Raw genomic sequence first — 24,215 nt, forward strand, 5'->3', positions numbered from 1 at the left:
GTACTGCGTAGGTAAATATTTGTAGACCAATTTCACAAATCAACTATGGTATTGTGACAAAGCTTCAAATAAACGTTTACTGAAACTTTGCACCGAGGCATGAATTGGCTTTGTCGGGCGCCTCCGGGGCGGCGGCGGGAGCGGCGGTTCCCGCGCTCAGGATGGCCCGGCCGCGCCCCGCCCCGCCCCGCCCCGCCCCTCGGGGCTCCACCCCCAGCACCCGCGTCCCGTACTGCGCCTGCGCACGCTGCGCCCCCGCCCTCTTCTCGCGAGATCGTGCGGCCCCCGGAAGTGGCGGTCTCAGGCAGCTCCACGTGAGGCTGTCTCGGTCTCCGTCCCGGTCCCCGTCACCTTCCCCGTCCCGCCGCCATGGGCCGGGCGCGCCGCCGGCACAACTGGAAGGCCCGCCTGCCGCAGGGCACCGCGCAGCCGGAGCTGCCGCCGGAGCTGCCGCTGGAGCTGGGAGGTGCGGCGGGACCCGGCCCGGAGGCCGTGGCGGGGCTGCCCGGCCCGGCTGTCCTCGTCCTCGTCCTCGGCGTCGTGTTCCTTACGGCAAGCCGGGGCTGTTAACGCTGCTCACGGGACCGTGGAGCTGCTGAGATTAGAGTCATTGTCGTGTCTTTGCCAGAGTTTTGTCGTGCTTTCATTGGAAGCGTTAAAGTTATTTTAAAGTATTCTATAGGCTTTGCATTAATAGTGCTGTTAAAGTAATTACTGCATTTAAGCAACTCTTTATTAAAGCAATTATTAAAAATTTTTATGCTTAATATTTTTGACGTTTAACATTTGCATTCTCAAATGTTACTTTTAAAAACCCCACGTATATTATGCTATTTTTATTATTCAAACTTAACTAATACGGATTTTTAGCATTACCACCGAGTTCTGTCCGGGAGAGGCAGGCGGCCGCGCGGTCACCCCACGGCACCGGGTGTCCTGGGCTGCTCCCCTGCCCCCTCACCCGCGGGAGGGCAATCAAAAGGCAAAAATTTCATAGTGCGTTACGTAAGTCAGGGCAAATCACCCCCAGGGCTGTAGGAAGCACCGGGTTATCCAGGCCCCGCTGTCATGGCCCTTTGCTGATGATGTGGGATTTTTTTTTTTTTTTTTTTTTTTTTTTTTGGCGGCTGGGGGTGAGGGTTGTGTTTGTTTAAAACAGCTAAATCTAGTATGGATTGGGATAAGCCTGTTAAGCAGCGCGCTGAAAATAATCCGCCTGGCACTGGGAAATAACCAAACAAATACTTTCAGATGAAGCAACGCTGAAGGGAATCGATGGAAGTAATGCCCTGGTCCTGCCAGCGAAAAAAACAAAGAAGAAAAAAGTAGCCTGTGTTGTGCAACCGCAGAAGAAACCGCTAAGCAAGAAACAGAAGAAAAACCTGCAGAAAGTTTTAGAGCAGAAGGAAAAGAAAAAACAGGTACGCTGCTGCTTGCTGCTAACTGCTAACTTTGTGACTTCAGTTACAACGATAAAGTCAACGTAATATCGGTGTATGGAAAAGGTGGATGTTAATAAGCAGCTGTAGAGGTTTCCCTCTCGCTGTGCCGTGGGCAGTCCCCGATCTGTGAGGCGATTGCGTTGCTGGTGTGAAAAAACAGCAGTGGGGTGGCTGCTCTGCAGAGTCAGCGAGCGGATTTTGGGGTGTGAACTCTCCAGGGCATCTCAAGGATGTGCAGATGCTGAAGTTTAGGTTACAACAGTGCGAACCGTCCCTTTGCTGGGCGTTTTGGCAAAAACGTGCTGTCACCCGTGGCCTCCCAAGTGTAACTCTAGCAGAGAAAAGCCTTCCCCTCCCTCTCCGTGGAGTGGGTGTTGCAGGAACGCGCCATTTCTGGGTGCTGGTTCCCATTCTGTCTTTGACCCTGTTATGGTTTGAGAGACCCATAACAATTTATTGTCATTTAGACAATCACTCTATCACCCAATGACCCCTCCTCACCCGGGAAAAGGAATTGGGAAAAACAAGGAAACCCGGGAGCTGAAGTATAAACAGACTTAATAGAGTAAGATTACATAATTAACATTAACAGCACTAAAGAACCAATATTGATCCTGACACCAATACAGAATATGCAAAGATTATACTCAGCCAGTTATATCCGTAGGAAGCCGTGTGCTCCCGGCAGTGCACAGCAAATGTGGGACACTGCGAGCGCTGCGGCTTCAGGAGGAAGGGAAGGGCTCAGGGCTCCGGCACCAGGGCACGAAGTTCTCAGGATGGCAGCCATCGAGGGATAGAGAGAACTTTGCAGCAAACTTTCTAACTTACAGTGAATGGGATGTTGATGGTATGAAATAACCCCGTTGGCCAGCGTGGGTCAAGTGCCCGGGTCTCACTTCTCCTCATCCCTGCATCTGGTGAGCTCTAAAACACTGAGACCTTGAAACCCACACACCATAGCTGGCTGTAAAGTAAATATTTTCACAAATTCAGACACTGGAGTCTTCTAAAAGTGCAGTTTTCCCAAGTATTAGAAGAGAAATTAGTCCTGTGTCGCTCAATCCAGGACATACCCTGACAGAATAGATAGGTGTTGTGAAGTACATCACTAGCAGAGTAAATGATGTGGTGTTTTTAAAGCGTGCTCACAGGTTGTACCAGAAGCTTTGTCCTGCTGCAAAATGCCAAGCTTGATGCACCCCTGACTCTGCTACTGCCGGTGCTTCTCCAATGTTTATTTCCAGCTTTTGTATATTTTCTGTAGGCATATGCAGCTTTTCCATCTTTGTAAAAGCTTTCCAGGCAAAATTCCGGTTCATTTTAGTGTCTCAATAACGGCTTTGACAAACGGACTCTATTTTTGGAGGTAGTTTGAAACTGCTGCTGTCCGACCTCCTGCCAGCGCTATGTCCCGTGTGAGGGAGTTGAAGGGCTTCCGTTGCTCCAGCCCTCGCTCCAGCATTTTAGTTCAAATCCATTTTTCTTTGCTGTTATTTGAAGGGTGCAGCTGAGCTTTTCACTGCAGCAATGAAGGGTCAAGGCCGTGTTTCTATTTTTGCTGTGGTGCAGGGCTGAAATCTTCATCGGGGAGGACTGACCGTGGAGTGGCAGGAACATCTTTACAGCTTCACAGCAAGATTTGCCAGAGTACTCCCTTGAAACCTCAAACACAAATCTTGAAATGGAATGATGTCCTAGTGAAAATAGCACTGATTTTGGTGTGTTTTTTTTTTTTTTTCCCAAATAGCGAGCTGAGTTGCTGAGCAAGCTGAATGAGGTCCAAGCTTCTGAGGCAGAAATGAAACTCCTGTATACTACTTCCAGACTGGGTATTGGGGAGCGCATGTATCAGACTAAAAGGTAAAGCGTTATTTGGGAAGAACCGTTCTGGTTTATCACTGTAGTTGGAAACTTGGCAGTCGTCTTGGCTTTTTTTTTTGTTTGATATATTTTACTTTTTCTTCTTACTGTGTACAGGTCCTTCAAAATGGATGGAGTTAAATAATTTTCTATTTTAGTCTGATAATATAGTAGTTATTTTCTTGTTTTCCTAACAAGAGGATGTTAGTTAAGATGAGTCGGTCTTCCCTTTCATAAGGGACGAGGTGGGTGACAATTACATACGCATACTCTTACAATTATGCTGAAGCGCATCACTGGTGGAATAAACGTTTACTTTCTTGTGTTGGAAACCCTCCGCTGGTTCGACTGATGCGGTCCTTAGTTACTGAATTTATCAAGAGCTGCATTTTGGCAGAAGTTGAAAAAAAATTAAACTACAAAGATGTCTTCTGAAGAAATGAATAAATATCAGTATAGAGCGTGCTTAGATCCAAATCCAGCAGTTGGGTCAGCTGAAGCTTTACCTAGCAAAGCCATGGAAACCTCCAAGAATGGAGATCCTTGGAGAACTGGGTAAAGCTCTCTGGGTAACCTCTTCTGGCGCTGCACTACACCCGAGGTGTACCAGTTTTCCCTTTTTGAGTAAAACCTGGGTTCGGGCTTGGGCAGTGACTTTTGGTGATGCAACTTTTCTGGATTGTGTGGAAGACGTGTCTGGCTTGAGGTCCTGGAGAACATTGACCCAAACGTAGTTCACATGTTGGTGTTTTATTGTAGAGTGATACAGGAGCCAGGGACTGCAGTCCCCGAAAAGATCAGGAGCATCAGTGGTGCAAATAAGAGAAGACACAGCTCAGATTCTGAATCGGAGCCGGAGGAAGAACCCAGTAGCTCTGAGGAGGAGAAGGAAGAGCAGAAACCAGAAAATGAGAAGTCCTCAGCCAGTGATTTGAACGCTGCTGAAAAGCCAGAGGAAGGTGTGAAGAAGGCAGTGGGTAACCAGCAGCCGGCTGCTCCTTGCGCGCCGGTTTGCCAGACGGCCTCCAACAAACCATCTAGCAAGCCTGCGGTCTTCATTCCCGTGGACAGGTCTCCTGAGATTCAGGTGAGGCTCTGTGAACAGTGAAGGGCTTTTCGAGAGCGTTGGAGACTATGGTATCTTCTGTCAGATCCGGTCCCTGCGGACACTGGTGTTATCTCCTGTCTCTGGCTAACGCTGCATGGCAGCAGCGTGCACTTGGGGGCCTTTGTTCTGGCAAGTTGTACTCAGATATTTCTGAGCTTGAAACCTGTTTTCCTCCTGCTACATCAGACAAGTTTTGGTTTAGGATATATGCATTTGTCTCTAGTTTTAAATACGGAATCTATTAGTAGTCTTTTATCGTTCTTCGCTGGAAAATCTTGTGAAGACACTTTTAGCTCTCCATTACGCTGCATTTTGGGCGGGATAGTTTTGCGCCATTTGCTGTAGGCAGGGCATTCTGTAGAAATGGGAAAAGCTGTGTCTGAACAGACGAGACAGAGTTGTGAAACGAGTTTTTGCTTGAAGTGCTATATTAATAAACTCAAGGGAGCCTGAAGTTTCACACACTAAAGTGCAGGGCTTGCCAGTGGCTTTCTGGGAAGCTCTTCTGATGACTCTAGTTGTTGGACATGCCAGTGTGATACTATTAGCTGGTTCAGAGCTTTTTGAGCCACAAAGCTTGCAGAATTCCTTTTTGTGGGCTTTATGAACTGAGGAAGGTAACAGTTTTCAGTCTTGGGGAAAACAAAAAGGGAGCGAGAGACAAAACAGTGCAACTAACATATGTGTTTTATATTATTTAGGAAGCAAGACTAAAGCTTCCAATCCTTGCCGAAGAGCAAGTAATCATGGAAGCCATTAATGAGAATCCCATTGTCATCATATGTGGAGAGACGGGAAGCGGTAAAACCACGCAAGTCCCGCAGTTTCTTTATGAAGCTGGCTACGCCAGGTATGAATCGTCTTTTATTTGCAACAAATGTAATTAGAAGAATTCACACTGAGCTCAATCACTTCTGGTTTTGTTTCTTTCCTTCTGATACGGCTGAACTGAACCTGGTCTTTCCCGTGCCCTGGTAGAGGCCATGTTGAATGGGCTTTTAAAAAATCTGAAGGGAGTAAGATTGTGACTTGCAAAAGTCTCTCCACATAGGCAATCTTTTGAAATGTCTAAGATTAAAGTTTTCTTCAAAGCCACTGGCCTGTTTTTTACAGAGGGGCTTTATTGCCTGCCTATCTCTGCCTACAGAGGTTTGGTTTTACCTTTGCAAGAAAATGTGTGTGTTTCTTAAGAATATCTTTGAAAATAGCTGTGGCTCATCTGGTGCTATTGGTAACGTTTGAGCTTCTCATAAGATCAAAGCATCATAAGATGCTTTTTGTGAGCTGCCTCGGGGTGCATCCAGCTGCTGTGCTGTGCTGCTGCCCCAGCCCGAGTTTCTTCTGAAACGTCCCTCTGGACATCCTCTGGCAACGGGGTCCCGGAGTTCAGTGAGCTGGAATTACACAGGCAACACTTGGGGAAAAAATTACTGTGATACGTGCATCTTCAGCTCAATACACATATAATAAAAGGGTAATCCCAAAGGTTCCTTTCTGTCTTCTAATTATAACTAAAAGTGATACTGTGTGAGTGATGGTGCGTAATTTAGAACCATTGTGCAGAAATCCTGTTGCCATCTCTCTAAGTGTTTCTGTCTTTAAAACAAGCAGCCAAACAACCTCTCCTTTTCTTTCCTTCGTCCCTTTAGTTCAGACGGTACTATTGGGATCACTGAGCCTCGGCGTGTGGCTGCAGTGTCCATGTCCCAGCGAGTCGCGAAGGAAATGAACTTATCACACAGGTGAGGCAAAAAAAGCTGAGTCCTTGCTAGGACGATAAGGCTGAGATGCTCCTTGTATGTGACAGAATGAGAGGGAGATTTACATATTGCCTGTTCCTTCTGTTTCTGGTGAAGAACTGCGGGAAGGTTACTAACGCCTCCGTGGGGTTGTCTATAAAAAAGAATAAGAGCACGTGCGGATTTGGTGCTACTAATCATTGTAAGTTACTTTTTAGAGAGCTTTGTGGAGATGGTGGGGGAGAAGTGGTCCTAGTTTGTCTCCATATGAGAAAGCGTCCCACAACAGTGAAGTAATTTGGGGTGACATTGCTGTATATCCCACCTTCTAGCGTTTTGTGTGTGCTATGCTCTGGGCAGCTGATAGTGTGCTTTCTGTCTTGTCTTGGCATCAAGTCTTAATGTAGTTAGGTTGGTCTGAACGTGAATTTTCTGTTCCTCCCCATGCTTTTTCTTGTGGCTACCCCGCTGTGTCCTCACAGAGTGGTTTCGTATCAAATCCGATATGAAGGCAACGTTACAGATGAAACACAAATCAAGTTCATGACGGATGGTGTGCTGCTGAAAGAAATTCAGAAGGTAAATTGTGTCCTCAGTGTTATAATCCTGCCCAAGTCCCTAAACATTAGGTTATCCTGTAGTGTAAAGTGAGAGCAAGGAAATGATTCTTGGGAACTAGGCTGCTTCGTGTAGGGTAAACACGTTAAACTCTGCCGGGATATGTGGGAGAGCCTACAGCCCTGAGGATGGGGCATCAGTGTTTGTGTGGCTGTAGGTTGTCTTGACTTAAAGATGGCCTTGGGTGAGGCTTCACGTGATGAAATCGATCTCTCTTCTCAGGACTTTCTGCTTTCAAAGTACAAAGTCATTATTATTGATGAAGCCCATGAAAGGAGTATGTACACAGATATCTTGATAGGCCTCTTGTCTCGCATCGTGCCTCTTCGTCAAAAGGTAAGAGACGCAGTATTTCAGTATTGGGGCAGGTGTGCTGGGGAGGGGGATGTTCGACATGAAGAGGCTCTGGGGGAGGAGGGACTCTGTGATGTGGAATTCAATGGAAATCTGGCGGAAACCATGAAATAACGCTCAGACAATATGTTTGTCTTTCCATATGATCAAAGAAGCACAGAGCTTACAAAAAGGGGAAAAACAGTACATATCAGCACCGATGGATAATTTTTCAGTCAATATCCAACTCATTTTAGACTTACAGTGCCACGAGGCGTGTAAATAATTAAAACTAGCAGGTGCTAAGAAAGCAAGATGCTTCCTGTCGCACTGGATTAAGGCACCGACAGCAGTGCTTAGGAGGAGATGTTTCAGGGCTGACGATGTGAGGGGTTTGGTCCTGACTGGTGCTGGGGGCTGGTGGACTGCGGGGCGGCGCTTGGCGTCTGGTTCTGTTTTACTTATGGATGGAGAGAGAACGCAGTGGTTTAGAGGCAGGTCGCCGTCAGCATCAGGATTGCCAGCGCGGGTTTTTGTCTATTTTAAGACACGTTGCGTCTGAAGCTGCGCGTATCCTCTCTCACTTGACATGGCGCTTTTTGTCGTCTTAAATTTTGAGTGCTTTGGTGCAGAGACTTGTATTGCTACTAGCTCGGGGTTTGTGTGCCGTGTAGCTTACCTGCCGCGTGCTTTCAGGCACAGAATAACACCTTTGTGTCCCCGCAGAAAGGGCTGCCGCTCAAGCTGATCGTCATGTCGGCTACCCTTCGCGTTGAAGACTTCACCGATAACAAAAGGCTGTTTTCTGTTACACCTCCTGTTCTTCAGGTACCGTTCTCCTCCCTGGGGTCTGCGTCAGGTGTAATGGCTGAAACGCAGTGAGGGTTTCCTTTATAAAATTGATTAAAAAATAGGGGCACTCTAATCTTTCCAGTTGGTGCTGAAAGCTTTCAGATATCAATTTAAAATTAGTTATTTTGTTTAGACTATTGTTTCTTTTGAGACTTGGGTGTTTTTCTTTCCACTTTTATCAGAAAACTGCCCCGACAGAATCTGATTAACTTGAAAAACTGTAAGTTACAGTTCAGGAGAACTAGAAAGTCGCAATCCAAGTTGACGATCTGAAAGAAAGAACTAAGTTTTGATTTCTAGCTTGGTTTTGTGGTGTTCAGACACAACTTCTGTGGGTCCGGTGTTTTGTAGGTTACCAAAACCAAGAGCTGAACAGAAATAGAGGGTGAGCTTTTCTAGTCCTCCTGTGAAAGATGCCACATGGTGCTGGAGTTAAAACAGCAAACAAACGCTGTTTTGTATTTCCTCTCTAGGTAGATGCAAGGCAATTCCCTGTAACCGTTCATTTTAACAAGAAAACCCCCCTAGATGACTACAGTGGGGAGTGCTTCAGAAAGGTGTGCAAAATCCATCGGATGTTGCCCTCAGGTAAGGTCACTGCCAAGAACCTCCCAAATTCTTTACACTTAACATCTCTAAAGTTTTGTGAGTTGTTTTTGGGGGAAGTGTTGTGTTTTGTTTTGTTTTGGGGTGAGGTTTTTTGTAAGTAGAACATGGGATTGCAATGATGTATTGACTTAGAAGGTTTTTCTTGTGAAAATTACCCTTCAATGAAATCATAGTTACATTATCATGCTTCTCGAGGGAGTAGAAGACAGATGCAGTCAAACACCCTGTTCTTCCATATATACTTCGCGGTATATTCGACCTGTCTTTTATCAGGAACGAGACCTGAAGCTTTCCAAGGTGAAATACCTATGATGAGGTTGAGAGTGATTTCTTCTCTTGCAGGTGGGATTTTGGTGTTTTTAACAGGCCAGGCAGAAGTTCACTCGCTCTGTAGAAGGCTAAGGAAAGCCTTTCCGTTCCAAAAAAACAACACTGCAGGTAATGCTATGGAATAAAGGGCTGTTAAACTCTGAATTTCTCTCACTGAGAAATGGGTTCGCTTTGCACCTTAAAAATAGGAGCTTTTATTTAAAAAACAAAAAACAAGGGTTGGGGAAGGACCTCAGTGTGGATGATTTTGATGACTGATTGTTAAGTTTGTGCTGGTTTGAGTTTGGGGAAGAGGTTTATGTATGTGATGCCTTCCAGTTCCTCGGCATTCATTGCGTTTCTTTCACTTACTCTGTTGGTCATGAATTAAAGTGGAAATGCTGCTGCTTGATGCTGCTATTTTTAGGATAGTGGAATTTCCCAAGATGACTTTAGAAAGTTAGACAGTCAAATTCTAATATAGCTCAGCTAATTGTCTCCTAAACCTCAAGGCATACAGTTACTGTGTGTGCTGCTGTCGATCCTCTGTGTGGTTCCCAAATGGAACAACAGTGTCAAACTTGTGTGTCATCCCTGTCCCTTCTGCCTTCAATGTCCCTATTTGCTCCTTTCATCCTGTAACACTTTTTCAATCCCCAAAAAGATGGGAGTGGGACCAGACTCTCCCCACTACCTTTTCTGAGAGGAAAGCATGCTCAGCTCACAGTAATTCCACTGGCTGTTTTTGTAGGAGATGATGACAAAGAAGAATCAATGGAAGAAATCAGAAAATTTAAGAAATCGAGGAAGCGGAAGAAAGTTATGGTAATGTGTGATGGCTAGAATTCCTCCAAGAGACAGGAAGGAGCAGGAACCTCCCTGCGAAGCAGTACTCCTGTGTAGCTGTGTTTCTCACCAGGCTGATTTAGACTTGCACGAAGCCTTGTAGCCTACACATGGCCCTTCAAGAAATCCAGTAATACTGCCTGCACTGGTAACTGCTGCGTTGTGGGCAGCAGAGTGCTAAAATGTGACCCTGGATATAATGGCCAGGAGATTGATTTTGGTTGAGTAATGGCCATTAAAACTTTAATGGAAGGAGTTCCAGACTCGCTGGCTCCAGGGCTGCTCCTCCTCTCGCTATTTGTTACCCAAAATTGGGACTGATGTATCCGTGGTGAAGGGTAGCGTTTGGCTTCTGCCCAAGTCCTATATGTGCTTGGCTAGCAGGAGATCTTGATGTTACAGATATACTGTCTGCTGACATAGAATCCTGGTAGCTGAAGGGGCCCGAATTAAAGAAATTTTACCCTTTACGACTATCCTCCAAGTGAAGAAGCTTGGCTCAGCACACAATGCTGTTTAAAATACTTGGGTTATTCCCCCCCAACTCTCAGAGTTACCAAATGCCGAACCTCAGCCTTGAAATAGAAATGAAATCTCTCAATCCTTCTGTCACCTTCAGGTCAACATGTTTGGAGTAAGTGCTCAGCTTTGCTTTCAGAGCAATAAAAGGTGCTGTTTGTGTCCCTGCTTAATGCTCTGTGGTCGTCTTTCCTGTCTTTCTCAGACACTCCCCAAAATTGATCTGGACAGTTACTCGGTTGTACCAGTGGACGAAGGAGATGAAGACAGAGATGCTGAAACTGATGATGATATTGCAGGGTCTGATACTGACCTTGATTTAGGAGATGGAGACTCAGAAGAAGGTTTGACACTTATGAAATAAAAATTCCATATCTGTTGTCACCTGTGAAATGTGCGACATAAGCTAGGTGTCCTTTGCTAAACTGGTGTGACAGCACAGCAGACCTGTGTCATGGAAAAGCAATTAAGATTTTCCAGCTTCAGCGTTGTACCAAATACTTCACTGGTTTTAAATGAAGTGGTGTTTGTGAACGTTGTTGGGACTAAACCTGGAAGTTGACTTGCCGTGTATTTAACAACATTGGTTTGTTCACAGATGATAAATCCGATTCCTCCCTTCCGCTCTATGTGCTCCCGCTCTATTCTTTGCTAGCGCCAGAGAAACAAGCAAAGGTAAAGGATTTATTGTCATGATGATTAAATGATCCTTATAGATATGTGTGATCACTGTCTAAAGTCACATGAGCTTTGTGAGTTAAAATTTCCATCTTGGACTCCCCCTCAGTTGGGGTGAGATCGGAGCAGCCTTGTGCCGGGATCTCCCTAATGGGCCAGTTCAGCAGGTTGGGAGAGATGAAAAGTGACGGTCCTGCAGCGTGTTAAAATGAGTCGTGGCCCCGGCACACATCAGGATCCTGCTGCCAACAGGCAGTTCATACAAATTCCTGTGTTCCCTCTTGGGCTTTGGAGGTGGCAGCAGTATGTCTAAATAGGACTCAACACGGGTGTCTGCTCCACTGGGAGACCCTGTGGGTGTTTCTGAGGGATTAACTGAGCTGGACACAGACTCCAGAGCTGGAGACACAAAGGGTTACGTCTTTGGTCTCACTCTTCGGTTTCACCTGCGGTGCCATATGCATTGTCATCCCTTTGCAGCCCATCCAAGTTGACTGCCTGTCTTTTTTTCTGTTGTTGGCAGTGTATTTCATATGCCCATCTCTTTCTTGTAGGTATTCAGGGCTCCTCCTCCTGGCACGAGACTCTGTGTTGTAGCCACCAATGTGGCTGAAACATCGCTTACCATCCCAGGCATCAAATACGTGGTTGACTGTGGAAAGGTCAAGAAACGTTTCTACGACAAAATTACTGGTGTCTCGTCTTTCAGAGTCACCTGGATCTCTCAAGCTTCAGCTAACCAGAGGGCAGGTCGGGCTGGCCGGACGGAACCAGGGCACTGTTACAGGTTAGCTACCTGCTGTGGGGAGCGTTAGGAGAAACCAAAAGCCCGAGTGTCAATGTGAATTTGACAGCTCCTCTCCTCCTGCTGCCCCTTCCACAAGGACCTGCTGCTGCTTGAAGTGTTTTGGTTTTGTCTACTCTTCATTCAAATAGCAGAGGTGAAGCCAAACATGAACTGTCACTGGTGATGTTGGTTTGACAGTTTGGCTTCTCAGGGGCCTTGCTCTTGCTGAAAACCCTTATTTTGGTGGCCAGATTAGCATGGATTCCACTCCAGGCCAAGTCAAGTTTTTGTGAATAAGGCAGTATGCCCCAACCATGTGAATAATTACATGGTTATGTAAATAGTACCCACAGCTGCCTTTTTCTAAATCCCTTCCCAGTTTTTCATGCATATCTTCTGAGTTAAGATTTCTTTTATGTCTCTAAGCAACATTTCTGGTCCACTAGGTTATACTCTTCAGCAGTCTTCATGGACTTTGAGAAATTTTCTGCTCCAGAAATAACAAAGCGACCGGTAGAAGACTTGATTCTGCAAATGAAGGCATTAAATATAGAAAAGGTGAGGTGTAAATTGGCTTTGTACTACAGAGCTCATTGAAGCGGTTGCCCCTAGGAGCCAGAAACCCACACAAATGTCTTTTGTGCCGTCATTGCTTGAGGCTGTGTCTTGTGTCAGAAATTGGGATCCTGGGACTTGATTTTGGCTCTGCAGATTACAGAAGCTGCTATGAATTCCACCAGGCCTTAACCAACGTGTTTGTTCGGGTAATAAGACCTTTCTTGTATTCTTAATAGTGAAGGAAAAAAAAACCAAACCTGTCCAAACAGGGGTAGTGTTTTGGAGATACTTCAGCACTTTCAGAAAGCGCAGTATGTAAAGTTAGCCCTTAAAGCAGCCTGCCCTAGGCGGTGCCTGGAGTCAGTGGCAGCTAAGGGTGACGCTGGTATTCCTGTTTCCTAATGTTTTTGTTCTAGGCGTTTCCTCCCATTATATGTCTTTTCCTCTCACTCCTGGCAAAGATCCTAAATGTTTTTCTTTGGTATATGTAACCAGAGGGGAAGGTTTTGCTCCCTTCAAGGACTTGTTACGGCATTCAGACTCTGCTTTTCAGTGGGAGCCATGTCGATGATGTACTGAGAGGCATTTTCTCTTGGTGTCCGTAGGTAATCAACTTCCCGTTCCCAACACCACCTCCAACAGAAGTGCTTGCAGCAGCTGAGGAGCTGCTGATCGCCCTGGGTGCCTTGAAGGAACCCCCTATGACGGGAAGGTAACATCTGTGGTCCCCCCCAAATTTCCTCTCGGCTCTGCTGCTCAGCCTCCACCATCGAGGCGGTGGGCACCGCTGTCCTCCCACCTGCTTTTCCATCTCAGCCCTCGCATTGGAGGGTGTGCTTTTTTACAGACTGGCAGCGTTTTAAGAGTCTTGGGTTCACCTGTGCTTGTTTTACTGGCCATGGGCGTGTTTGGGCAGGGAAAGACACTGCTGGGAGTGTGCCATGCAGGGCAGGTGGGAGCTGCATGAGGAAGAGGAGTCTTTCCCCCAGCTTTTGGGAGCAGTACATAACAAAATCTGAGAAAACACATCATTAACTGGGCTGCCAAAACCAGAAACACAGACTTGTTCTAATGCAGAAGTCCACTTCATTCCATGACTTTTTCTGTTCCTCCTCGAGGTTGAAGCAGCAGCTGGAAGCAAAGCTGAGCTGCCCTATTAGCCCCTTGGGCAGAATAATGGCCACTTTTCCTGTTGCGCCCCGCTATGCGAAGATGTTGGCATTAAGCAGGCAGCACGACTGCCTACCGTACACCATTACCATAGTGTCTGCAATGACTGTCCGAGAGCTTTTCGAAGAGTTTGACAGGTGAGTGAGTTTGCCTGACATCCTATTTACACGATGCATCACCTCGTCACAGCTGATGCCTCTCTTACCTTGAGGCCCCTCTGCACGTAAGCACAGTACTCATTTATGCGGTTTTGTGTTTCTTTTAGGCCAGCAGTAAGTGAGGAGGAGACGGTGAAACTGAAGGGGAAGAGAGCAAGGCTTTTACAGATGCAAAAGATCTGGGCTGGGCAGGGGCCGACGCAGAAGCTAGGAGACCTCATGGTGATGTTAGGTATTGCAGGCAGCCGGTGCCCTGTGCTGTCAACTTCCACTCTGTTCTCCTCCCCATCACCCTGAGCTCTCAGCTTTATACAACCAAAGGCATCCCCGTGCTGTAGGACGAAATCCAGCAGTATGTTTTCTAGGCTGTTCTCTGGGCAGCCTGCCAGTGTCCCAGGCTGATGAGGAGTGGGAACTGCGATACGCACGTGTTGACTATGGCAGTTACTGTCCCGCAGTTGGTTTAATTAGGAGAACCGATCGGCTAAGTCGTTTTCTCCACCTGACCGTTCACTTCTAGGAGCAGTGGGGGCCTGTGAATATGCTGGGTGTACCCGTAAATTCTGTGAAGAAAATGGGCTCCGGTACAAAGCCATGCTGGAAATCAGGCGTTTGAGGGGGCAGCTGACAACAGCAGGTAAGCGGGTTTTGAGAGGAATTGCTGTATTTATTCTCTTTCGGGGGTGACAAATCAACTGGGCTTCTTGTTGCAACCTTTTCTTTCTATTGAATCTTAATGCACCGTTTTTTCCGTGCAGTGAACTCGGTCTGCACTGATGCTGGCCTCTATGTTGATCCAAAGATGAAGCCCCCGACAGAAGCTCAAGCCACTTACTTGAGACAGATTGTGCTGGCAGGGCTGGGGGATCACGTTGCCCGAAGGGTTCAGGCAGAAGAGCTTCTGGATGACAAGTGGAAAAATGCCTACAAGGTAAACAGCTTGATTTGACCAAATTCCTCTTCCCTGTGTGGCAGATAGGCACAGATAGACACTCCTGTGCAAAGCTTCTGAGCTTTTGAGTGGATGCAGCATTGGCGCTGTGGGTGCTGGCTTTCTACAGCTTCTCTCCATAGTATTTAAGTTTCCAGTGTTGCAATTTCCCAGTTGTTGCATAGGAATTGTTATAAGAGAGCTAAGAAGTAGCATTAGTCCGTCTTGCAAAGTGCTTGATGTCTCCAGAGAAGGCGAAGCAGAAAATTATGAGGTTATCGAAAACTTCCATCACTTAAGGAAACAATATAAATGTACATCTGAGAGAGACAGAAATTAGATGCAATCAACAAATTGGATTGCCAGTAACTCATCTTACTGTGCTTCAATCTTCTGTGCTTTCTTAAAGACCGCTCTCCTGGACGACCCAGTGTTCATCCATCCAAGCTCAGTCCTCTTCAAACAACTCCCAGAGTTTGTGGTGTACCAAGAAATTGTTGAGACTACAAAAATGTATATGAAAGGTGAGACTGCTGCGGTCCCTGCTTGTTCTGCGGGTATGGTGAGGAATTCACAAATGCCTTAGCAGAATGTTTCCCTTGCTGCGGTGACCGAGTGCTCTCCTTACAGAGTGGTTGTGCCTCCTGGGATTTGGATCCTTACGCTTTCTGGATCTGGACCAGGGGAAAAATTGGCCTGGTTTATTCTTTGTCTAGCAGAATGGGCCGAAGCAAAGCTCAGCTTCTGAAATAGCTGCTCTGCACCAGCCCTGTTAGACCTATTGCTGGTCTCTGAACAAAAGAATGTAAATCTGTACAGCTGACTAGAAAAATGAGATGCGAGTAAATCTGTGGAGATGAGATCCCGACCCCTGGCTCACGGGACTGCTGGCGAGTGGCAGCCCTCGGGAGCAATCCCTCATTGAGGTGTGTGGTTTTTCCTTTCCTAAGGTGTGTCCGCAGTCGAACCCGAGTGGATTCCTGTCCTCTTGCCGCCGTACTGCCACTTTGGGAAGCCTCTGGAGAATCCTCCTCCGTCTTACTGCCCCGAAACGGGCCGAATTCGATGTCACAGACCAAGTGTCTTTTGTAAGTGTCTTGAAAAGCATCACTCAGTAGTTCTATCTGAGAGCTGCTCTATAGTTATTGTAATGCTGCTTTTAACAAGATTGTCATCAGACCAGAAAGGTCAAACTCAGTTTGGACTGTTCAAAGAGCTTAACAGTGGTAGCTCCATGGGATTCAGAGCATTTAAATATCAGCATCTTCCCATTGGCATGGACATTTTATGCCCATCTGCTCCCTCTGTTAAGGAGCAAGGCTGGCTGGGTGGTGGCAGTATCCTCCCCAGTGCTTTTTTTTAGCACCTGTGTTGTGACATCTCCCTTGGAAATTTGCCCTCCTCTTCGAGTGTTGAGGAGAGCTGGTGTGATCTTTCTTTCCAGATCGAGTTAGCTGGCAGCTCCCTGCTGTGGAAGTTGATTACCCAGAAGGTATTGATCGCTACAAATACTTTGCCAGGTTCCTGCTTGAAGGAAAGGTGAGTGTCTTCCAGCTATATTACTGACTTGATGTTATCCATAAGTTTTTAGCCCAATTTTTGGAGGAGATGAGCCTTGTGGCTTTTTTCTTTGTGTGCGTACCCGTTCCTCGTAACTTGCTGGTGGCTGGAGGAGTTTGCTGCAGTTGTTTGGGTAGGGAAGATATCTTTAAAACATGAAACAGCATGAAAATGAGCATTTGGGTGAAAGAGACCCCCAAATTTAAGTCCTGTTTTTGCAAAGGAGAAAACCTATAGTTCGTGTCTTTGTCCATTCTGAGACACAGGAGTCATCTAGCAAGCCAGTCGGGACAAGATTGGTATGGAGACATGGATGGGAGAGAGACGGTAATGGAGGATAAGGGATGGAAATCTACAGTAGTCCAAGTTCATTGATGATTGTCTCCACAGAACAATTAATTTACCTTTTTTGTTATGTACTTGTTATAACAAATTTTCCAGGTCATTGAAAAGTTGAGTTCTTATAGCCGGTGTCTGCTGTCCAGTCCGCTCATAATGCTGAAGACATGGTCCAAGTAAGTTGTTCAAAACAAACCTAAGTATGTTATCTGCACCGAACACTTTTAACTTCCTTTTAAATTAAAAAAACTCAATGCTGGGAAGGGTGTTCTAGATAGTGATCTTGGCTGTAGCTGCAGGGAGAGGAAAAAGAGTTTTCTTACCAAGAAAAATTGTGTCTCAAGAGAACTGGGCATTTGTAAGGGCAGTACGGAAGAACACAGGCAGCCTGCTGCTCACACTGACCTCTGCGGGCCGCTCCGTACAAGTAAATCGCTCACACGTGTGTGTAAGAAACTGTCAGATGAGCACTACTACTTTCCTTGTTTTTCTTTGCAGTTTGGCCAGCTAGACTGTCTGTATTTCTTTTCAGAAACTAGTTTCCAATACACCATGTTTTTCTGGTGGTTTTGATTATGTTTATGGAACTGTGACCCTCAAAAGGAGTGTCAGCTATCGCTTCCCTCGCTATCCCCCCGCTGTCCTCCCGTGTTTACCAGAATAAGCTTTCTCTGAGTCTTCCAGGAGTCTTCATGGAGTTGATAGATGCAGGGATTTTGAAAGACTTCGTTGAAAGTGACTGATGTTATTTGAGGGTCCTACAATTACAAAGTATTTTCCTATTTTCCTGAATTCCGAGTTCAGCACGGGACCTATGGATTCCTTTTTACTTTACTGTGTGCTAATGCGGCTGCGCAGCAGAAAACTTCATGCTGTCAGCAACGAAAGCAACCTCCTGCTACTTCTAACAACAAAAACTTGTGGTAGGGGGAAGAAACTATTTCTAGTGAGCTTTCTTGAGCCAATGACATGTCTCTGTATCCAGAGGTCGTGTGTTTCTACGTCTTATGTTTAGCCTTTTAAAAATGCTAAGAGTATGAATTCGGAAAGGTGAGCTGAATGCTGTAACACTTTGCTAAACTGTGCTATTGAACATTGTTTTATTGCGCTCTTTTATTTTGGACTGATTTAGACTTCAGCCCAGGACAGAATCCCTCCTGCAGGCTCTAGTTGCGGAAAATTGTGATAATCGGGATGCTTTACTGGCTGCATGGAAGAAAAATCCTAAATGTAAGTGTTCTGCTTGCTTAATTATTAGTCATATATAAAGTGAAGACTTTGTAGTACCTCGAGCACCATTGAATTATAATTTTTTAAATTGATGATTTCACTCGATAAGCTTTAAATATTTGCTGTTTTCTTACCAGAAACAGTAATGTTCTGTGTACAAATACTTATTTGTATTTTAAGATTTTTTTCTGTAGTTCTAACCACAGTTAAAATGTATGGTTGGGGCTTTTGAAAACTTAGTTTATGATGGTACTGTCAGTGGATACTGGGGAAAAAAATTTTTCCAGGTAAAATGGATTTTGTTCAATATTAGGGTACCGGATTATAAGAGTTCTTTATAAAAGCAGCAGCAAAGCAATGCAGTGATGGCTTTCACTGTACTTCTCCCATACTTGATACTTTCATATCTACATGCAGTGTCCAAGCTCCAACACTGCCCCGGTGATGGGAAGCTGGTTCTTGGTGAGCGGGGTGGTGCTGCGGGGCTTCTTCTTTCCAGCGAAACCGCTCAGTCCCTGACTCCCGTGGCTGACTAATCGCTCCTCTCTTTCATTCCAGATTTGCTCACGGCCTATTGTCAGTGGATCCCTGAAGCTATGCATGATGATGTAGCCAAGAAGTGGCCACCCATAGCGCTGTGAAGTGCCCAACGATGTTCTTGATGGACTCCTTTTCTCCAAGATGTTTCAAGAGCTTGTGTTTCCTTGGAAATCTGATAACCCAGATGGACTGGCTAACTGTTATCCATAGCTTTTTGTAAGCAAACTGGGTGTTGCTCTGATTTTCTGGGAAGCCCTCTGTTCTCAAAAGCCCTACCAGCTGTTTCGCTGGTATTTTGTAATATTAATGTTTGGATAATATTATCCATTGCGTTTTACAGATATTTTTTTTAACTGAAGTTTCTCTTTGGACTATATTAGTCATATGGACTATAATAAATATGTATAGTTCTTGGTTTGGATGGGAGAAATGTTTTCCATGTGGGATGCTGCAATAAGCGGAGTTTTAGACCCTTGTAGATGCTTCCTTGGGAGTAACTGCAGATCCAAATGCAGACCAAACCTTTGGTCATTGTGGTGAATTGACCCTGACCAGCAATTAAGGAGCACGCAGCCGCTCGCTCCCTCCCAGCTGGATGGGGCAGAGGACAGGAAGCGTAAAAGCGAGAAAACTCATGGGTTGAGATAAAGATATTTTAGTTGAAGGAAAGAGGGGAAAAAAAAAAAAAAAAACAAACAGAAAAACCCAAACAAATGATGCAAAGGCAATCGCTCACCAGCCTCCCCCAAGATGCCCAGCCAGGCTCCGAGCATGATGTTATGGGGCAGGGACTGTCGTTGGGCCAGCTCAGGTCAGGGGACCCTGGTTGTGTCCCCTCCCTGTCTCAGAAAAGTACGTATGGCTTGAGTTTACCTTCCCTTTCACCTAATCTTTTTCCTCCTTGGTAAACTCCAGTCCTCTTGCTGTGTTAATTTGCCGTTGTCATGATCTGAGGAGGTGTGGGCAGTGGCCATCCTCTCCCCACGGTCTGGAGGCAGCTGGTACGATGCAAGCCCAGAGGAGGGTGTATGCCTGCGCCCGCTGCTCCCGCACACCGCAGGGGCTGCAGGCCAGCATGCACGTAAGCGTTAAAAATATCTAATGCTCATGAAACTACAACTTTTGTTTTCATGCAGGAAGGAGAACAGCCTGTTGTAGCTGTGTGTTTATAACATAAATGCTGCAACGCTGTAGCGTTTAGCAGTAACCGTGGGCAGGAGCGTGCAGTGAGCTCTTGGCCCGGCGCCTTTCTCCAGCAAGAATTGCAGCAGAAGTTCGCAAGCTGCTCTGTGGTTACGGGAGGGAAGAAAACAAAGGAAAATATCGAGCCTATTTACAAATTACAAAAGAAATTATGGCTCCTTCGGGACGACAGAAAGCAGAAACAAGGGGCTTGGCAGGAAAGATCCCTGCCCTCCCCCCAGGTCAGGGGGAGGAAAAAAAACAAGTGGAGATGCCGGGGATTGAACCCGGGGCCTCATACATGCAAAGCATGCGCTCTACCACTGAGCTACATCCCCTGCTTGTCTCGCTGCTCCTGCGCGGCACATACAGACATACCAACCGCCGGCCACAGTGGTACGACGGCTCCGCGCCCCCCTCCGCACCGGCGGCAGCGGCGGGGGCAGCGCGGGGCGGTCCCGCTCGGGGCGGGACGCGCTGCGGGGCGGCCGCGGCCTCGTGCTGCAAAGCGGGAAGAGCACCTCCCGTGCCCGTCCTCGTTAGTATAGTGGTGAGTATCCCCGCCTGTCACGCGGGAGACCGGGGTTCGATTCCCCGACGGGGAGGTTGTGTACTTTTATCCCCGGCTGCCCGTTTTTCCCGCGTGGCCCCCGCGGGGAGGTTTGGCTGTGACGCAAGAGCGGAGCGGCGTGACGGCGGCGCTGCGTCACAACATCCCCCGGCGGCGGCAAAGCTGCTTTTTTATGCCAGTGGAGGGGGATCGGTGTCCGCCGCTCTTCCCAGGGCGCCTTCTGAGCCCCCCGCCGCGGGTGTTGGGGGCGTTCTGGGGTCCCATCCCCACCCTGCGGCGGTGGGAAAGCGAGGGCGGAGGCAGAGGAGCGGGGGAACCCCCGAGCGTCCCATGAACCGCGTGGGGTGAACCCCTCGTGGGGAGGGCAGGCGGCGGTGGGACCACCGGCACCCACGGGCGCGCTGGGCGGGGTCGTATCCGCGGCCAGTGAGGGGGCTCTCGGCCGCCGAAATAGCTCAGTTGGGAGAGCGTTAGACTGAAGATCTAAAGGTCCCTGGTTCGATCCCGGGTTTCGGCAGAATTACTTTTCTTTCACGCGGTCCTTTTGCCGCCGAGCGGAGCGGGGACCGGGTCCACGGTTCCCGCACCAGGCGAGGGGCGGCTGGGACGGGTGTCACGGGGCTGCGTACCCGGGGGAGGGTGCTCGGGCATGGGGCGGCCCGCCGGGAACGGCCGTCAGACCGTCCTCGTTAGTATAGTGGTGAGTATCCCCGCCTGTCACGCGGGAGACCGGGGTTCGATTCCCCGACGGGGAGGTGGCTTAATTTTTTTTTGTTTTAAGTTGTTTTTTTTCCTTCCCGCATGGATTTTTCCAATTTCCGAAGGAGGACTAAAACCACGGTTTTGCGTGTGCCAACTCAGAGTGATCCCTAAGACCTGTTTGAACACCGCCGTACAGCACTCGCAGCCCCATCCCAGGCCTGGGAGCCCCACGGCTGCCATGTCCCCTGACTGCGCGGGGCGCTGTCCCCGCCGGGGCACCCTTCTGACCCTCCCTCTCCGCCCACGGGCTGCTCCGTGCCCCCCTCACAGCCACGGAAGGAGGCGGAGGACGGCCGGGGCAGCGCGGACGCGGCCCGCCGCCCACCTGGGCGCCAGGCAGGGCCGGCAGCGCGGGGCAGGGGGATGTAGCTCAGCGGTAGAGCGCATGCTTTGCATGTATGAGGTCCCGGGTTCAATCCCCGGCATCTCCAGGATAAGCCCATCTTTTTTTTTCCCCACCCCTGCTACGGTGTATTTTATCTGCGGTTAAATATAAAACCACCGTGAACATCCTGCCCAGAAAGGCCCCCGGTGGCAGTTTACCAGTGGCACAAAATGGCTTTTTTTTTCTTTTTTTGTGTGTCACTTGGTTCTCCTCAGGACTCTGCAAACACACACGAGCCTCATGTCTCTGTGTATCTCATCACTGCACCACAGCCCTGCCAATGCTGAGCAGCCCCAAAAGAGGAATGACGTGCCAAACCCCGAAATGCAGGGGGATGCTGGCCGGCCAGCCCTGCCTGACACCTCTCCACCCCAGAACCCAGCAGAACCTATGCGCAAACCTGCAGTCAGCACAGAGGTGGCTCTGGGTCTCTGCACTGCAGGTGCCTGCACTCACCGGCTGCCATGGCGCAGGAGGTTTTTCCTGGCTCTGCAGTGTCCGCTCACCTCTGCTGTGTGGCTCCAGCTGGACACTCACAGGCAGCCCCTTGGCAGCACAACCAGGCTTCGCTGGGAGCAGGTCGGAGGAGCTCTCAGGAAAGAAGCTCCCTGCTTTGATCTCCTGGGGCTGGCTGGGCTCGCATGGTTGTGTCTCACCCGGGAAACTCTTCAGAGCCGGGAGGGCTGAAAGGTACAGCACAGAGAAACCAAAGCCCATGTAGAGCTTGAAACAGCCTTTATCCACGCAGTTCAGTTACCAGCAGTTTCATCTGCACTGTTCAGTTATCAACAGCATATCCAACCTTCCCTGGTGGGGAGAGCTGGCTGGCAACAGATGGAAAATGACATTTCCTGCCAGAGTGGTGAGAACGCTCCTTGTGCTATTTATTTACTGGTGCTAACCTCTAGTTGTTATTTCAAGCCAAATGTTTGGCTACAGCACTGTTAAGTGTGAAGATCCCTGTTGTACATAGCCGCCTGGACAGGACCTCTCCGAGCAGCTGTACTTCCGCAATACACCCTGCACACGAGTACAAGAAAGAGACAGTTCCTGCCCCAGAGAGTCTGTAGTAATAGGTATGAAGCGATGGACTTTTTGGCACAGGAAATCAGTATTTGTCAGTGTAATAGGTCATGGTCTGTTAGGACCAACATCCTACTATTCACCAAGCTTGTCTTGAAATCATGGCAAGGGGTACTCGTACAGACAGCGTAGGAGAAGCACGGAATGGCTTTGTTCACAGAAAGCCTCTCCCTGCTCAGGAAAGCACTGTTCTGCAACCAGACAGGTGTATTTAAGGACTCTGTCACATTAGGGCCTAACATCTGCCTTGCAATCTGAATATAACACAAATCTGAACCTTTAGGAGCGTGCTGCTCCACCATTTGATTCAGACATCGAGTACAAACTCACTCAGGATGCTCAGTGGTTGGCTGCTTACCCTAATGAGATGGAGAACAGCACTGCATCATCTTAATTCTTGCTGTTACAAAACTCTTGTCATGAAATACATTGCCATGTGCCTTTTTTACTGTTTTCAGACCAGGCCTGAGTGCTCACTCTGTAACTAAAAGACTAAGCTTAGCATTCTTACTCACTTTCGGATGAGGAAAGACTTAAATTTGAAAGGCTATTCCAATCTTTTATGTTTATACAACTCCAAATGCACACAGTGCAGGCCACCAAGCACAATTCTAACCTGAGAAGAAACCAAAAGACTTTTGTGGGTTGTTTTTTTCCCCAGCTAAACGACCCGGGTGTTTGAGATCACGATTACTATTGCAATGCTGGGTTTCAATACAAACTCAACGCACCAGCAGTTGAGAAGCTCCCCAGAGCATTCCCCTCCCGTAAAAGCTCCATGTGTCAGCAAACGCAGGCTGGTTTCCTTCAAACCAATCACAAAGCTGTTGCTGGGCCTCTGCTCCCTTCCTACTGGTGTGCAGCCCTGGGTGTTATCCATGTCCCTTTGGTAGGCAGCGGTTCTCCTTGGGTACAGGCAAACGAAGGATTGCGTAGGCGGATCGAACCGAATGGCATCTTGTGAATCGTGCAAACAAAGCCCCGTTCTGTTCTCCGCTATGGCCTTGCATTGCTGTGTAGTTTGGCTAGGGTGGCACAGGAACCAACTGAGCACAACAGAGATCTACCAGAAGGTGGTCTGTGAAAACAGAATAAGAAATAGGCATTATTATTAATGATTGATTTTACCCCAGTGGCAAGGCCTTAGTCCTGAGTTATAAACTCCATTATATCTCAGATGCATACTCCCCTTTATGTGTGCATATATATACGCTCACCGGTTGTAGCTCATGCAGACAGTCTGCCTGCAGGGCTCGGATCTCTGTCCATCACACCTCCTTTCACCTCTCTCCAGGCTGCCCGACCTCCGTCCCCCGGCCAGAGCGTCCCGCAGCCGCCCTGACCCAGTGCCATCTCTGCCCTCCGGGCTGCCCCAGCCTCGGGCCTCAGCAGCCGTCCCCATGTCCTTACGGCAGCTGGACACCAGCTTGTTTTCCTTGTCCCTTGCTCCCCATGGTGGCACTGAGGCCTGGCACAAACCCACTGTCAGCCTTCACCCCTGCCCGTCCCCACAGGTTGGTCCTGGTGCTGGGTGGGGGAGGCCACGCTCCCCCACCGCTTCTCTCCCTTCTCAAATAGAAATACACGTCCTCCTTCGGACTAAAACAACGGCCCCTCTCCCCACAGGCACCTCAGGACCTACCTCCCAGCGTGGCCTGTGGGCAAAGCTGCCCCTCACCCTGCCCCAGGGAAGAAAATAAAGGAGACGCTTTTGAAACAGGGGCGCAACGTGCAGGGGTTTAACGCCCCGAATATAACGTAAAGGCTCTGACAAGAAGCTGTAGCCACGGGGGCGCCTCCGAAGACGGAGAGGCCGCGGTTCGCTGAGGCACCGCAGGCCTCTGCCGGCCCTGGCCCCGCTCCGAGGTCTCCACGCCAGGTTTTACTCCGCGCTCCTTTGGGCCCTCACTGCCTCCCCGCCCCGGCCCGCCAGCCGAGTTGCAGCACCGCGCGAGGCGCTGACTCCTCCGCGCTGCCGGGCCTCGCTTCCCTCCACCCGCGCGGTAGAGCTGCTCCGCCCTCCTCAGAGAAAATAGTGCTTGG

At 48.3% G+C, this 24,215-nt stretch overlaps 1 protein-coding gene across 1 annotated transcript; it reads left to right on the forward strand.

Moving 5' to 3' along the window:
- Nucleotides 1-290: 290 nt before the first annotated feature.
- Nucleotides 291-18,610, forward strand: DHX37 (DEAH-box helicase 37). Its single transcript, XM_082491541.1, has 27 exons — nt 291-466; nt 1,252-1,421; nt 3,193-3,305; nt 4,065-4,392; nt 5,115-5,263; nt 6,063-6,155; nt 6,635-6,731; nt 6,993-7,106; nt 7,830-7,931; nt 8,429-8,543; nt 8,907-9,002; nt 9,625-9,698; nt 10,444-10,582; nt 10,837-10,913; nt 11,471-11,703; nt 12,150-12,261; nt 12,867-12,973; nt 13,380-13,568; nt 13,697-13,821; nt 14,110-14,226; nt 14,348-14,520; nt 14,930-15,044; nt 15,471-15,608; nt 15,965-16,059; nt 16,522-16,595; nt 17,552-17,649; nt 18,208-18,610. Exons 1-27 carry the CDS (start codon nt 370-372, stop codon nt 18,288-18,290), a joined length of 3,423 nt encoding a protein of 1,140 aa, XP_082347667.1. The 5' UTR covers nt 291-369; the 3' UTR covers nt 18,291-18,610.
- Nucleotides 18,611-24,215: the final 5,605 nt, after the last annotated feature.

This window comes from Vanellus vanellus (genome assembly GCF_965231255.1).
Source record: "Vanellus vanellus genome assembly, chromosome: 16".
Taxonomy (NCBI): Eukaryota; Metazoa; Chordata; class Aves; order Charadriiformes; family Charadriidae; genus Vanellus; species Vanellus vanellus.

Bases quoted from the DNA above. Each gene is read 5' to 3' on its own strand.
- DHX37 (XM_082491541.1), top strand. From the start codon at position 370: ATGGGCCGGGCGCGCCGCCGGCACAACTGGAAGGCCCGCCTGCCGCAG. The intron at 467-1,251 runs GTGCGGCGGGAC...AAATACTTTCAG, and splicing joins GCTGCCGCTGGAGCTGGGAG to ATGAAGCAACGCTGAAGGGA. The intron at 8,544-8,906 runs GTAAGGTCACTG...CTTCTCTTGCAG, and splicing joins CCATCGGATGTTGCCCTCAG to GTGGGATTTTGGTGTTTTTA.